At 32.6% G+C, this 16473-nt stretch overlaps 1 protein-coding gene across 6 annotated transcripts in view; it reads left to right on the top strand.

Annotated features, from left to right (window-relative positions):
• Nucleotides 1-16473, top strand: part of ATF2 (activating transcription factor 2) — a 73753-nt gene that overhangs the window by 25594 nt on the left and 31686 nt on the right. For 4 of the 6 annotated variants that reach the window (XM_019727477.3, XM_074338262.2, XM_074338270.2 and 1 more), the window contains exons 5-10: nucleotides 6412-6508; nucleotides 9548-9666; nucleotides 9813-9941; nucleotides 11974-12152; nucleotides 12827-12941; nucleotides 14716-14802. In XM_019727477.3, coding sequence (XP_019583036.2) covers nucleotides 6412-6508; nucleotides 9548-9666; nucleotides 9813-9941; nucleotides 11974-12152; nucleotides 12827-12941; nucleotides 14716-14802 — 726 coding nt within the window. The remainder of the gene's footprint in view (nucleotides 1-6411; nucleotides 6509-9547; nucleotides 9667-9812; nucleotides 9942-11973; nucleotides 12153-12826; nucleotides 12942-14715; nucleotides 14803-16473) is intronic. The other 2 variants (XM_074338286.2, XM_074338282.2) reach the window with 1 other exon arrangement.

Here is a 16473-nt window from a genome sequence, read left to right as displayed (position 1 = left end):
AAGTAGAGGGACTGGCCTTAGGTAGGACTGCAGACAATTAATCCATAGTAACTGAGAGCATAAAATAAAGGGGAGATGAGGTGTGGAAGTTTTGAATAGGAAAAAGAAAGCATATAGACATAATTTCCTTCCATATAATCACCATACAAAAAAACTACATTTCTTTTATTCCATAGCACAAAAGAAATGGAGGCTATGGCATGTTATTTTAAATTGTCTTAGGGGTGGCACATTTTTAGCCCTTGTATTACTTAGGCTGCAGGTTAAGATGAAGACTCAACCTAACAATAGCTTGAACAGTTTGTTTTTTTATATAACAACCCAGAAGTAGGAGTTCTGGGTTGGCTCGCTCTCTGCTGTCTTCAATATGTGACTTTCATTTTTATATCCAAGATGACTGTTTCAGCTCCTGCCATCGAGTCCACATCCCAGCAATAAAGGAAAGAGAAGGGGAAGCAGAGCACACACACACACACCAGCCATTTTAGGGGCATTAACTGGAAGTAATGCCAGTAATTTTCACTTACTCCTTTTGGCGAGAACTCAGTCACATGGCCACCCAATTGGAAAACAAGACAAAAACTAGAAAATGTAGTTTTTGTTCTGGACAGTGAAGTACTCAAGTAAAATTCAGAAGTTCTTTTATTGAAGAAAAAAAAGTACTGGATCTTGAAGAACAGTTGGCAGTCCTTGCCATAGTTTTCAGAGATGATTTTGAATTTGTGGACATAAAACATCAGCAAGTCATCAATGTTGTCAATAGGGTGTGTGATTTCAGGCCTAATGATGGATGACGAAAGCAGTTGTACCATAAGCTAAGTGGTATAAATGAGAGTTAAGTTCCTACAGCATTTTATCAGCGTTATAACGAGACACACGAAACATGTTATTTAAGGACCTGCTGTGATACTTTTAAAGTTTAAAGCAAAGTTACTGAAGCTTGAAGTTTAATTATCAGTACTGTATCAGTGTCGATTTCTTGGTTTTGATAAATGTACCACAGTGAGGTAACATAAGGACATTAAAGGGAACTGAAACTGGGTAAGGCCTGTATAGGAACTCTTATACTATCCTTGCAAGTTTTTTGTAAACTTAAAAGGTTTCCAAAATAAAGTAGTTTATTCAAAACAATAACAAAAACTCTACCCAAGAAACACACACACGCACACACACACACACAGTTACCTAAGTTTGTACCCAACCCTACTCTGCATTACATATACAGAGGGTGCCAAAAAAATGTATACACATTTTAAGAAAGGAAAAAACTATTAAAATAGTAATACTCAATATATACCGATAACAAAAGATGAATACACGTCAGGTTTGGCTTCTGCAATTGAAAGAGGTGCTCAGAGTGGTTACCATCAGCGTCCAGACACTTCTAATTACTGCGAACCACTGCTTGAGCAACGTTGGCCAATGTGTCCACTTAACATACATTTTTTTGGCACCCCTGGTATAGTGAAACATCCCTACATAGAACGTTCAGACTTTAAGGGATGTTTAAATACAGGGTTTGTATATGTTACCTTTTCATTTGACATTAAAACGTTTTATTTCCTCTTAATTAAAAAGTATGATAGAAAATGTTGACAGGTTTAAAAGGACAAAATACAATCCAGAGAGGACTTCTGTTAACATTTCGTGCATTTCATGAATTCGTCTCTCCTTTTATTTTTAAAACAAAATTGGGACCATACTACACATACAAATTTGTATTCTATTTGTATGCAGATGACTTTATATGTATCACGAGTATTTTGTGTGTTAATTGAAAACATGAGTTTAAGTTGCTATGTAGTATTTTATTGCCAGAGCATGTCCCATAATGTATCCGTCTATTATGGGCTTTTATGATTTATAAAATTTTTATGATATTTAATTTTATTATACCATTATAAATTATATAAAAATATATAATATAACTTATACTATTTTATAATCATATAATTCTATAATTCCAGTATTATAAGCAACGTTGTGATGAATATCCTCCTACATAACCCTTTATATGTATCTAATCCCTTAAAATACATTTTTAGAAATAGAATTGGTCAAAATGTATACACATATTTGAGGTTCTTCATACATTTTGTCGTATATTTTTTAAAAGCTTAAACCAATTTTTTATTCTAATAGTTTAAGCGCTGTTTTCATCATGAACATTCCAATTTGGGGTATTATTACTATTTTTTGGCCTATATTTGTTCTCTAAGGGACTTAAAAATAATCTGTATTTTATTTATCTCTAATCTCTGTTATACTATCTTGTAACTGTTACAGACAGAATAGTAATTTGGCTAATGTCAGCATCATCCAGTTATTAAATGTTGCTGTAACAGTAATCATATAGTCTCTCTTTAGATTCAAACAGTATTCCCTAGAAAATAAAAAGTTCTAATAATAATGGATTGTAGAAGCATCAGTTCAGTCGTAGAGCAAATTATTTTTTGTCACAACTAAATGATGACTTTATTCCAAATTTGAATTTTATCTTTAACACACTTAATAGACTTCATTAAACTTAAATTTTTAAATAGATTTTAAAATTTTTACATAGATTTTGATAATATCATTACAGAGAGATAGAAATTCTTTGCATAGAAGTCAATGCAAAGAATTTTAATTGTTGACTTGCTATTAAATCTTTTTTTATATGCTCATTCACTGTTGGGTATTTCACAAAAAGAGTTCAATTTAATTTCATTTGTTTTAAAGGGGTGTTCCATTGAATTCAGTGAAAGAGACAAAGATAATTTAGTGAAAGATTTGTTTAACATTGGAACTTTTCTATTTTATTGATAATATCTTTGCTTTTTGTGACACTCGTTGAAAATTGCTTTTTGATAGAATATATACATTATAAGGTGTTCTACAAAGGAGGTAAAGATTCATTTTATTTAAAGTTTCAGTGGAAGTGTGTGTGCGCAAGAGAGAGGGAGGGAGGGAGAAGGGGGGGGAGAGAGAGAGAGAGAGAGAGAGAGAGAGAGAGAGAGAAATTGTGTTAATCAGTAACTTCCTGATGTTGAATAGAATCCTTCAACTAGTCTTGTCCTGATGGCTTTATAACTTAGTTGTACCTATTTATCTGTTAAAAAAGAATAATACTGTGTATCATATATATGAATGCATGTGTTAAATGCAGAATGACTGATTTCTTAGGAAGCTAATTCTTGTGAGTATGTTCAAGCCTTGGAAACACAGATTTCACCGATATCAGAGTTTATATCAGTTTGTCAGGTTACCCATCTTTTTCAACCTTTTAAGACAGATGGTTGTCCTGTTCTACCTTTCTTGACTGCCTTTCCCGTTGTTTGTTCAGCTATATGCTCAAAGTCTTGTTTAACAAAATACTGTGCATATCTACAATATTTTGCATTTCTGCTCTCAGTTGCCGAAACGAAAAATTACATGAATTCAATGTTGTTACTAGCAGTATCATAAATTTCTACAAAAGTTAGTGTTAAAATAAATTTTTTAATTTGGCTGGGAAAGCAATTAAAATAGATTCTGCAAAAATTTTATCTTAGCTACTTGTATTTGTTGAAAAAATGCATTTCATTCATATATTCTGGGGGTGCCAAAAAGTATACAAGTGAACACTTCGGTCAACATTGCTCAAGCAGTAGTTTGCTGTAATCAGAAGTGTCTGGACACTGATGGTAACCGCTTTGAGCACCTCCTGTAATTGCAGAAGTCAAACGTGACTTGTATCTTGTATTCATCTTTTGTTACAGGTGTATACTGAGTATTACAATTTTAATACAGTTTTCCTTTCTTAAAATGTGTATACATTTTTTTGGCTGTGTGTGTGTGTGTGTGTGTGTGTGTGTGTGTGTGTGTATGTGTATCTTCTTGGTGACTGCCTTTTGACAAGATTGTCTTTTGACATGGTCTTTAAGTTTCTTATTAGAGGTAAATGAAAGTTTCTTACGTGACAGCCAAGGTTAAACTCACCTATATCAAGTGCAAATTTCAGTGTATTTTATCCATGTATATAAATATCATTATATGATCAACAGTCCCTTTATAAATATCATATAGGTGAATTTGATGTATAGATCTTACATGAGCCTTTGTAAATTCATATTTCCTGCATTTCCCCTTTTAATATTAATATAACCCTAAATGTTTTTTAGGGTCCTTTTTAGCTGCTCCTTTTTACTTCGTATCATCTTGGTGACATTTTCACATTTTGCACAAAACAATGTTATTTATTCTGTATGTGGTTGCTCTTTGATTTGGAAATTTGTGGTCAAGCCAATCCAAGCAGAGGATGCTAGTAGAATAAAATTCCTAGGAGATAACTTTCCAAGTTGTTTTTATCTGTTAATTATGCTGACTTTGCCATTTTAAAATCTAGGACCTCTACCAAAATGCATTCACTCACAAATGTTTAAGGATTGTCTTCTGTGAAGAATCCACATTGTTAGGTTATTTGGAACATGAAATGAATTTTGCTTTAAGATACATTTAGTGTGGAATTAAGACATGTACATTTAAAACGATAATACAAAGTAAAAAGCAATAAAATAATGCCGGTAAACTCTACAGATATGTTCATTTTCCAAGAGCTTTGTTATTCAACAATCTATCAAAGGCTGACTACTTTTTATTCCTCCAAAATTGGGAGGGATTCTTATAATGATAAAGCAATAGGAAAATAGCACTTGAGTGGGGAAGAGCTGGATTATGGTCCCAGTGCCTATAGTTGGTGCTCAATAAATCTTTGAAGAGTGAATGGGTAAATAAGTCAAGGAATAGAGGTACTGTTGCCTCTGAACACTCACCTTCAATGAAACTAGAAGCAGGTTCTGAAGAGGGGTCATAATAATAGATAGTTTTCCATTGGTGTGTACAGTAACCTTAGGACTTAGTGGTAAACCATTCTTACTATGATAGCAAAATATAGCCAAATTATATGAAAGCTTAATTCACCTTACTGGATAGTCTATGGTTTGGGTGGGTTTTTTGTTTTTCTTTTTGACTGGGCTTGAAGATTCAACGGATTTTAGGGAGCTCATTCTTTCTATTAACATTTATTGAATACTTACTATATGCTAACTTTGGGGGATCTCAAACAGTAGGAGCTCAGCCTGCTTCAAAGGACAGACATAAAAAATATCAATATAATATTAATAGGTGCTATAACCAAGGCATTGTGCAGAGCATAATAGGGCATAAATGAGAGGGATTAACTTCTACAGGTTGAGGATCTGGTGGGCTGGGCTAAGGATGATATACTCAAGTGTCGTACTTTTAGAATAATTAAAAACTTTTAGAATAAAAAGCGTAATGAAAAGACCTGTTTCATTCTTTTACATTATTTTAATGTTAACTATTTAATAGTAACTATTTTAATGTTACTACTTAATAGTAACCCTAAAGCTACTATTATTAGTTGCATGAAAAGATGTAGTGAATTCCATAGCAGGAGGGAGGGAATGGACCACAAGAGAAGGAATCCATTTTGACGGTTTAGGGCAACCAAGTTCAAATATATATAATTTTAACATCCCCAGTTATAAGGACATAGTCTAGAGAGTGACTTTAGATCTCTTTGGCATTTTATAATTTTGCTCTGATATAAAAAGTGAGTGTTCCCTATTTTCAGTTATAAATGTTGTTCAATAAAGAGCATCTTCATAAAGGTTGATATCCGAACACAGGAGATATTTAAATAATGAATTTATTATGTTGTAATCATAAATGTTACCTTTAATGCAGGACCTATTCAAGTTAAGTGTAGTTTTAAAAATAATTTTGCTTCATTTTTAAAAATACAACAACTGACGAAACAAAGTGATGAAAAAAATCACTTTATTATTTTAAGTTAAAATTTTAATTGTAATTTAATTGTTTTATTATTATATTGGTTGCTATTTCTTCACTGAATTATGACAGAGGTATTCTTTTTTCTTTTTGGTTTGGTAGCATAAAGAACCTAGTTTATTTCTTAATTCATCCAGGAATAATATGTTTATAAGAAAATTCTCATTTTAAAAGTGGTAAGTAACCTGAAGTATAGGTAAATATAGTACTTCTTTCAAAAGTCATTACACCATGAAGCATATATTTCTACTGTGATAATGGCAAAAAATTAAAAGCGGTCTGTTTTTAGTGTCCAAGTGAAATTTATATAAAGTTTCTTTGCCTCAGGTTTTGTTATTATATGCTCTCAAATGAGTTATGTGACCTAGTAATATATCAGTATTGCTTATTCTTGGTAATGGGTTTCGCTATGATTGAAATCGAGTATGTTTATACTAACAATAGATTCCTTTATAGTTAACAAACTGCTATTTCATTGTTAATGGTGGTTTTACATGTTGTGGAAATGAATTTCCTTATTTTACTTATTTGATCAAATTGAAAATCTTAACTGTATTTTAAAACTTTTTGCCACAGCGTTTTACCAACGAGGATCATTTGGCTGTCCATAAACATAAACATGAGATGACACTGAAATTTGGTCCAGCACGTAATGACAGTGTCATTGTGGCTGGTTAGTATATGCTTTTATTAATAGCTTATATACATATTTCACCTGGAATGTGCACAATTTTTGTGTATTCTCTGTAAATAATATAGTCTGGTGATATTCCAATAACTTCATTTAAATAAATGTTGGCAACATGTATTTTACCCATTACATCTCCATGTTTCCTTCTGATCATTCATTTCACTTTTTTGTATGGTTTTCAAATGTAGATTTTAATGTCAATTATGTGGAAATTAATTAGAACCCTAGGAACATTCATATCATCTCCAAAGTTTACATTTAACTGATAATTGAACTAATGTGATGTTTAGTTATTTTTTTTTTAGCTGTTTACATCTGGTCTATAATGATGTGGGAAGATAGAAAGTGATCAAGTTCTTTCTGTTGAGAAAGAGCATTTAGCAAGTTGTTCATTAGGATTTTGTTTATATTTCATTTTTGGACTAAACTGTGTTAGTAAAATACTCTCCTAAATACTCTCCTTAATACTCGCCTAAATTCAGTCAGAGCTTTTATGAATATACAGTATCACCTGAGCAGATGATTATCTTTCATAATATGTGAAAAGAGAAACCCAATTCATGTATTGGTTTATTTTCCTCCATGCTGTATTAATTAGTTGCCCCTTTTTTGGTATTTAAATATATATTAGCACACATCTATGTATATGTACACACATATATGTATAATTTCACTGCATTTTATATATTTTGTAAGTATTATAATAAAAAGTTTATATAATTTTAATATATAAATTTCAGACTTTTTTGTGCCATAATCACAGATTCACATATCATAAATATTCAAATTGACCATAAATTCTCTTATCTTGTGAAGCGTAGGTTATACTATTTGTAAGTCTGTAATTATAGTGGAATACCGAATGTTATTAATACTTTTAAATTATTACCCAGAGACCAAATTGTCATATGTAATCTTTGGAGAGATAAGGAGGGAAATATTAAATGGTTCTGCCTGTTCTTTCAGCATTAGAATTTTTGTAATGAAAAAATTGGAGGTAACAAAAAATTGGTAATTTATCAAAAATTATTTATTTATGAAAAATGTAGGGGAATATATCTTCAGTTCCATACGTGAAAGGGGCAGAAAACGGTGAGGTTTGTATTTCTTTAGAATATTGTACGTGAGATATTAAAAGCTAGAACCAAAGAAACAGTCAAACAAGCAACCTAACAGCCTAGACGATTCAGTCTCCTAGGCATGAAGTTCTTTGCTTCTCTGAAACTGATTGCCTTAGAGCAATATCTCTCTCTAACTTTTTAACTCAAATGTTTGCGATTGCTTTCTAGAAATTACTTTATCTGTTTACATTTAATACAATAGAAAAATAGAACACATTCAAACACAGCACTTGACCATTTTTTTACTAACATGTTGAGGCGAATAGTTTAGCAATACTGTATAAATATAGTACATGATGTGTGTGGTATATATTTGATGATCAACAGCCATAAGCCATCTGCATGGTTCACTGTGCCTGTATTGACTTTTCTCAAGCCTGATCATTCCAGTAATCTGATAAAAGTGATTTATACATATGCATCTTATTTTTAAGACTTTTCTGTCTCTTTAACACAAATTAGGAGCTTTGTGCAACTCAGATAGATAAACCCTTTAAGAATGAACAGAAGAAGAGTCAAATTTATGTTCAGTTTACTAATTCAGTCATGCTGGACCTAAGCTGATGCATGCACATTGGTCCCTTACTATAATACGATTTTGGAAGTCTTTTGTGGGGTAGAGGGTACATAAGTTGCAGACTAACTAATAGGTGAAATGATGACACAGTAGAGCCCCTTCAGTAATTCTGATAATGCTATGTTGTCTGAGATAGGCCTACATTATGTCTAATATGTGTTGACAAGTGGCATTATCGTGTTTACATGTAGTAAATATGCTAGTACTCCAATATAATATCATTAATATACATGTGGGGTGAAGATAAAAGAGTTAGTAATGCCCATTTTCGGGACAATAGTTAACAAATATATGAATTTTAAATTCACAGATTTTATGAGTATTTAGTCTTAAACTAGGAGTCATCCTTATACTTTTATTTAGCTTAGGCTAGATCCCTGGTATAACCTGTAAAATTGATGCCCTCAAATCTATCAAATGTGACTAGAATTTGAATGTGCTACCAACTCTGATCAGTATGAATAAATAGCCTTGAAAATAATAAGACTTAACAGGCAAAATTCATAAATTTACTATTTTTCATTCAGTATGGATGTTACTTGTTCTGTAACCAACACATATACAAAATACACATTCAGTACATGTGCTAATGCACATAGCATAAATATATATTCAAGTATAGTTAAAATATTTCAAGTTTTGAGAATGTAGAGCTGACTATTCCTCTGATGGCTAGCAGTTAAGCTATTATAGAACATTCCATAGATAAGAAATTTGTACAGGCTTGAAAAATGCATTAAAATAGGAAATTAGCTTCAGTAGATGGTAATAAGGAGGATTTTGTTTTGCTTTTGTTTCAGTGCTCTTGTTTTAACCTTTTTCTTCCTTGTAGTCTTTTGATTTACTTACTAAAGATTCTGTTTTATCTTAAGCTTGCTTTCATAATAGAGCACCAACACTAGTGGAGGGCCCACTTAGAGTGAATATACATGCTCTTGTCCTCGTTTTCCCCAAATTGCATATATTTTAAATACGATTTTTAATGTAAATTTTTAAAAATTTTTATTGTGTTAAATAATGGTAATAGTTGATCTATGAGTAGAGGATGCTTATGTCACTCTACTCAGGGAGAAGGTGTGGACTAAGGAGCAAGAAGGACTTCTTTCATACTTTTGTGGTTCATAAACTGGGAGGAAATATCTTGAACTGCAACAAAAACTTAACCAAATTTTGTTTGCTTTAAAGGAAAAGGTCTTCCCAAAGGGAGAATTAACAGCTGACTGAACCAGTCCTGCTAATTTAATTTGTTAATTTACTAGCTATATTTTAGGGTCCTGTATGATATTTAAAATCTGTGTGATCGCATCTTGACATTTATTTCAGATCAGACCCCAACACCAACAAGATTCTTGAAAAACTGTGAAGAAGTGGGTTTGTTTAATGAGTTGGCAAGTCCATTTGAGAATGAATTCAAGAAAGCCTCAGAAGACGACATTAAAAAAGTATGTTTTTAACCATGTAATTAAAAAAAGAGTACTTCTGACAGAATGATAATTATAGCTTACATTTCTTGCTTTCTTATTTTAGATATACTGATTGACTATTTTTTAAATCCTGACATTTTCTTTAATGCTTGCATTTATCTTAGATGCCTCTAGATTTATCCCCTCTTGCAACACCCATCATAAGAAGCAAAATTGAGGAGCCTTCTGTTGTAGAAACAACTCACCAGGATAGTCCTTTACCTCACCCAGAGTCTACTACCAGTGATGAAAAGGTTAGAAATTTATATTTATGGTAGAAACACATCAAGTGAAAAAAATCAGCATCCTGCGTAAAGTTTGATATTTGATCTATATAAAATGTTAAGATAATAAATTGTGCATAATTCAGTGTCAGGTTGTAACAATCTTATATGTGAAAGCCTGTGAATACTCATAGAAATAATCAGGGAAAGAAGAATCTGCCTTTATAGACAATTAGCTTTTTGTTACACAGGAAAATGATAGGGGAAAAAACAGCAGTCGTTTTAGATAAAACTTATTTTTAAAAGGATATATAAATTTAATTTTTCAGGGTTTTGCTATTTTATTTTTCACTGCTTTTTATAGTGACAGCTTAATTAAGAATCTTTACAACTAAAAATTCTGTGAACAAAGGTTATTTAGGCTTTTAAAGGGGTAAGGGCATAGTTACTTATTCTCAGCAGTGGATCTTTGGTAGCAGCAACTGAGATGATGTCTTAGTACAGGCCTTTTGTAGGTGTATGGTTTAGGACCTCATTCCTGGATCTTGAATAGCCTCGTAACTTGGGACCACCTGGGCTCTCACCTTAATATGTCTAAATCAGAGCCTTTGATTCTTTCCACAATTTTCCCTATCTCAGTAAATTTTCTCCCCATCCATCTAGTTTCTCAAACCAAGAATCCTTAATGCCTTCCTTTTCTTCATACTGAAACCAACAGCAAATCTTACCAAACCTACTTCTTGAGTATATCCTTAATTTATCCTCTTTTGTCTTCAGTGTCACCACTTTAGCCATCATAATCCATTGTTACTAACCTGCTTAAAACCCTTCAGCGGTTTGCCATTTCACTTAGAGTAACTTATACTCCTTCCATAAACCCTGATTGATTTGGGTTTGTCTACCTACCCAGCCTCTCTGGTGTGTGCGTCAAATATGTCAAGCTTTTTCCTGCCTCAAAGACATTACATTACTCTTGGTGTTGCTTCCTTCTTTGTAGAATGTTCTCCTTATCCTTTCAGTATCAGTTCAAATGCCATTTTTCAAATAAGCTTATCTTACTTCACTGTGCTAAATAGCCAACTCCAACCTTCTCTCCATTAATCTTTCATGATTTATTATGTTTTACTGTTACTTTGTAACAAACACATTTCAATCTGCAATTTTCTTATTTGTTTTACTTGTTTGTTGTCTCTCTCTTTCCACTAGGCCTTGAGGGAATGTTAAATTCTCAAACGTGTTGAATAGATGAAGTTCAGTAGTACTAGTTTATCTTTATTCCTGTGTAGCTTAATAAGATTTTGATAATAAGTGGCAGCATAATTCAAAGTGCACAGTAGACCCTATTTTTATACTAACTAGTTCAGGAGTTGTGGGTACCGTTAATCTTTTTGTTACCTAACTTGTAAAACTGGGGAAAAGACCATTTGTAAGGTCCTGGCTAACTCACAGATTCTGTGTTTTTTCTTTAATTTGGGAAGATCTCAGTGCAATAATTATTTATTCTATATTCGAGATATCAATATTACTTGGCCTTTTGATACTGAGAAATTACTGGTAATGGAGAGGTAGCTACCAAAAGCAAACATTTGTACTGCTTTAAAAAATTTATTAAACGTTTCTATTACTGGACTTGTATCAGCCATAACACAGTCTCCTTGACCTCTTTTCTTTTGATACAGTATAATGATGGAGTGATTAGGCAATCCCTTCTGGATTTTAAGTTTTTTGATTCCATGAGAATGGATTGCTTTTTATTTTTTTTCCAAAATTCTCATGGAATCAACCACGTTGCTCAGCATAGCTTATTTCTGGATTAATAAGAAAATAAATTGTACTGAGAAAAACCAGTCAGATATTTTAAAATTAAAATATAAACATTGCATTTGAAACCTTAAGCTGCTTATAAAATTTTTTAAAATTAATTTTAGCTATTATTTTACTTTGGGGGGTATTAAGTATTGTCCCTTGGATGCTTTTGGAAGTGTGTTGTATATTCTGTTCATTAAGGTACATGAATTGACTTGCATTTTTAAATTCCACCCTTTATTTCATTGTTAAATAGGAAGTATCATTGGCACAAACTGCACAGCCCACATCAGCTATTGTTCGTCCGGCATCATTACAGGTTCCCAATGTGCTGCTTACAAGTTCTGACTCAAGTGTAATTATTCAGCAAGCAGTACCTTCACCAACCTCAAGTACTGTAATCACCCAGGCACCGTCCTCCAACAGGCCAATCGTGTAAGTGATTTGGGCCAATCATTGAACTATTTATGACTTGTTACATTTTTGTTGCCATGATATTTTTCTAAGACAGTTGGTTATTCAAAAATTGTGACCTTAGTTTTGTGTGTGTGTGTGTGTGTGTGTGTGTGTGTGTGTGTGTGTGTGTCTGTCTGTCTGTCTGTCTGTCTGTCTGTCTGTGTCTGGGTCTGTGAATCATATTCATGCTTTGATTTTTGGATTAAGTACTTGGGTGGTCTTTGTTAAATATAAATGTTATCTAATAGATTAGAAATTAAATATCTAAAACTTCATTTTAAAAACAAAACAACATAGAATGTGATTTCAAGGTGGTCTCTTATTTTCATGTATTTCACACAAAACACAAAATTATTCTGTCACAGATGACATTTCTTTCAGATAAGTAGGTCTCAAAGCTTTCTGATAAGAATTTTTCTCACTTAACATACTGGAGATTGTCCAAAGTAAATCTGTAACTTTTTCCATTTTTTTCCACGCTGATACATTACGCATTTTAGATATGATTTTAAATAATTAAATTTTGCAATTTGCATTGGCTAGAAAATTTATTTTTGATGATACAGTAATAGGAGTAAAACTATTATACTCTTGTATTTTTTTGAGACAATTGATACAGATTTCTTTAATTTCCTTTCTTTTGTTTTTCTTAGTCCTGTACCAGGCCCATTTCCTCTTCTGTTACACCTTCCCAATGGACAAACCATGCCTGTTGCAATTCCTGCATCAATTACAAGTTCTAATGTGCATGTTCCAGCTGCAGTCCCAGTAAGTTTGAAATTTAGACTATTCAAATCTTTTCTTAAGAGCAAAACTGATCTTTGTAATCAGAAAGTACACATGGGGCTGCTTGATTGGTTTATGAAACTGAATTCAACAAAATATTAGTGGCAAGTAGTATTTTTTACTCATTGATACTTATGATAATATATACCATTCAAGGCAAACATAATTGGATAGAAAATATTTTTTCGTCCTCTAAAAATCTTGTTTTTCTTGTATTTTCAACATTAAGAACTTTATTCCTATTCAACTCATTTCAATTTGAGTAGATTTGTAGAATTCAAATATTAACACAGATTTCTATTTTTTTAAGAAGATATTTATACTAGAACACTTGTCAGGTAATTCCATGGTATTTCGATTAGTGTAGAAATTGTTTATAAAAACACTTCCTGTGAATTTTTATGATCAAGTTCGGTTTATGTAATTTTTTTGCTGGTCCAAGAATGTGAAAATCTAAACAGTCTAAAACAATAGTTAGTCCCCCACTTTCCTAATGAGAAAATCCAAAAGAAAAGTGTTTTGAGGGGCATGTTAAGTTACATAAATTTTGAAAGACATTGGCAGTAGTTTAATATCTACTTACAATATTTAATAATTTAGTAAATATTTAAAAGCACATTCTTTGGAATAATGTAAGATAGAAATAATTTTGTTTTATAAAACCATTTTATAAAACAATTTTATTCGACTGTGTCTTCAACATTAAAGTTTTCATCATTAGAACCACTTTTTAAGACGTCTGACACACTTTTCCAAAATGCACTATTTTCATTTTTACCTTAGTAATTTCAATATAAGACTTTTTGAATCTATCATTGTCTTCCTGGAAATCTTACCCCAAGCCCTAAAACTCATTTATGTAATAAAAAGGTAATTTCTTCTTTAACCTTGTAGATAGAGATTTCTGATCAGGATAATGTAATCATTTATAGCTTTTAAAAATTACTTTTAAAAGCCTACTTATAGTAACATCCAACACTTTTGGTGAGATTATACACCGAGGAATTACTAAAATTAATGTTAAGTATTTTTTTATTAATGAATTCTTCCAAGTGACCTTTCTAAGTATCCAGAATTAGCATTGATTGAAATAAGTTCAGGATTATGTGATCTTCAAACAACTTCGCTGTTTAAAATACATTGTTTGAGAGACTTTATAAGGACTCAAATATAAGTTGAAAACTTTCTCTTTTCTGAGGATATTTTTGAGGGGGAAGCATTCTTGCCCTGTACTTGAGGTTATATGGTTATCCTGTTAAATGTAACTTTGATGAAAGAAACTGATATTAAAAAGAGGTATAATTTATAACAGTAACTAATCACGTAGTGTTGATACTAGATTTAAAAGAAAAAGCAAGACACAAAAAGTTTATATATATTTTAGAAAAGCACAGTTCATTGTTGAAATTATTTTTTATTCCTAGCTTTGACATTCTTTCCTTTCACATTCAAAATAGAAGTGTGACAGATCTGTGAGAAGTTTTGCATCAATCACTTTGAATATTGAGTTTCTATAAGGAGGAAACATTTAAAAAAAAAAAAGAAACTGAAATTGAAGTTTAGGGAAGCAAATGTCTCAGAGAAATTGACAATTTTGAAGGATAAATCAGGATGTAAGATCGATAAGAGTTTAGAGTATAGATACAGTTTTCTGATTCTGAAGTCTCAAATTATTATTGTAGCCATTTTGCAAATAAAGTACAAATCTCATTTTGAATATATTGTCTAGCAATTGTTTTTACTGCCTTTCGCATAGCTCGTCCGACCAGTCACCATGGTGCCTAGTGTTCCAGGAATTCCAGGTCCTTCATCTCCTCAACCAGTACAGTCAGAAGCAAAGATGGTAAACAAGATTTATTCGTTCTGTATATTTCTTGAGCCTGTTTTGAATTATTTTCCATTAAAGACCACTTCAAAGGCACAGTTTAGATCCCATTTTGTAAAATTATGGACTGCATTACACTATTAGAAGAATTAGAAAATTTGGAAAAGGAAAGCTTCCAGTAGCATAGTGACTAGTTGGTGATGCTTTAAAATAAATGGACGCATTGGGAGTAAATTTCTAATTCTTGTCGTTGGTTTGTATGGTTTTTTGGCTGTGGCTTTTTAAACAAACTCTCCTCCTGGTGGAGGCTAGGAATATTACAGCTGACACTAGCTGGAATCTGAAGGTAGTGCTGACATGAGTAACGGGTTTTAAACAGTGATATCAATTTGTAGAACAGTATTGACAAGAATGCTGAAATAGTTTACAAGTTAATAAACATTGCACCTAATATATAAATACAATTTTTATTTTCTTTAGAACACTAAGAAATTGATGTTAAGGGATGAACTATAGGGGGTGGCCAGTGAGCTCAGCTGATAACACCAAGGGATGAGTTATAGATTAAGAGTCAGGAGACATGTATTTTAATTTTAATCCTAACTCTGCTATTCACCACCCTTAACTAAGCCACTTTAACTTTTCTGAGACTCAGTTTCCTCATCTGTAAAATAAAGGGATTAAATTTAGATTTCTGGGTTTCTCTTAGCCCAAATCCTGTAAATTTGCTAATTTTCTTGGCAGAAGACCTGAAGCTGCTGCTTTTTAAAAAAACATTCTCTCTACCCTTCATATGTCTTAAATTTCATCTAGTGTCTTTATTTAAAATGACAGTAAACTCTATACCATATATAAATGAATCCCCTAAGAGGCCTTGTGATAATTAATCCCATCCTGAAGGATAACAAAACCACAATTTTGAATCATGGCTTTCAACAGAGAGCACTGTTTAGTCTTTTACTTGAGTTGTGAACCTTTGAAGCAAAGGATGGTAGGACCTGAGAAAGCCTTAACGCATGTTAATTCATGATGCTCTTTCAGATGGAGTCCCCACGAATATTTGTTGGGATCATTCTGCAGTTGTTATGTGTGCTCAAGGACATCACTGAGCTAACTCAGTGGATGGTTTATTTTATTAGCCTCCCCGCTCCTTGCCCCCAGGCCTCAGGACTATGGTAAACTCCCTTGGAGAAGCTCTTTGTGGTTTGTGGGGTGAGGGTAAGGACAGCAGTTTTTTTATGCTGAGCTTGCGCACAGTGGGTGTGAGTATCTATCACAGCTTTGGGAAGAGACCTCAGTGGGCCCATCTGCCAAAAAAAAGGGCACAGAATATCCCAGATTGAATGCCAGCAGAGGTCCCTTGCACGATGCCATGGCCTGTGTGGAATTACAGAGTGGGAATGGAGGGTCTTGCCCTCTACAACCAACGTGCAGGGCAGCCAGCAGCTGGACTGGTTTTCCAAAAAGCTGTACACAATATGATGCCTCTACTGTGCATCATCATCTTTTTTTAATCAGTGTAATTCTTCTACAGTCTAACATACTCCAGGGCAAATTCTTAACAGCAACTAATGAATGTCTCCTGAGGAAATCAACAGATAGTTATTAGGTACCTATTATGTGCATCAGTTCTATGATAGGTACTATACTAGCAATGTAAATTTGTACACATAAATGTCATTATATATT

Source organism: Rhinolophus sinicus, chromosome 17 (genome assembly GCF_057876585.1).
Source record: "Rhinolophus sinicus isolate RSI-liver-muscle chromosome 17, RSI-T2T, whole genome shotgun sequence".
NCBI lineage: Eukaryota > Metazoa > Chordata > Mammalia > Chiroptera > Rhinolophidae > Rhinolophus > Rhinolophus sinicus.
Note: the sequence above shows the minus strand (reverse complement) of the source record. Positions and strands in the feature narration are given on the sequence as shown.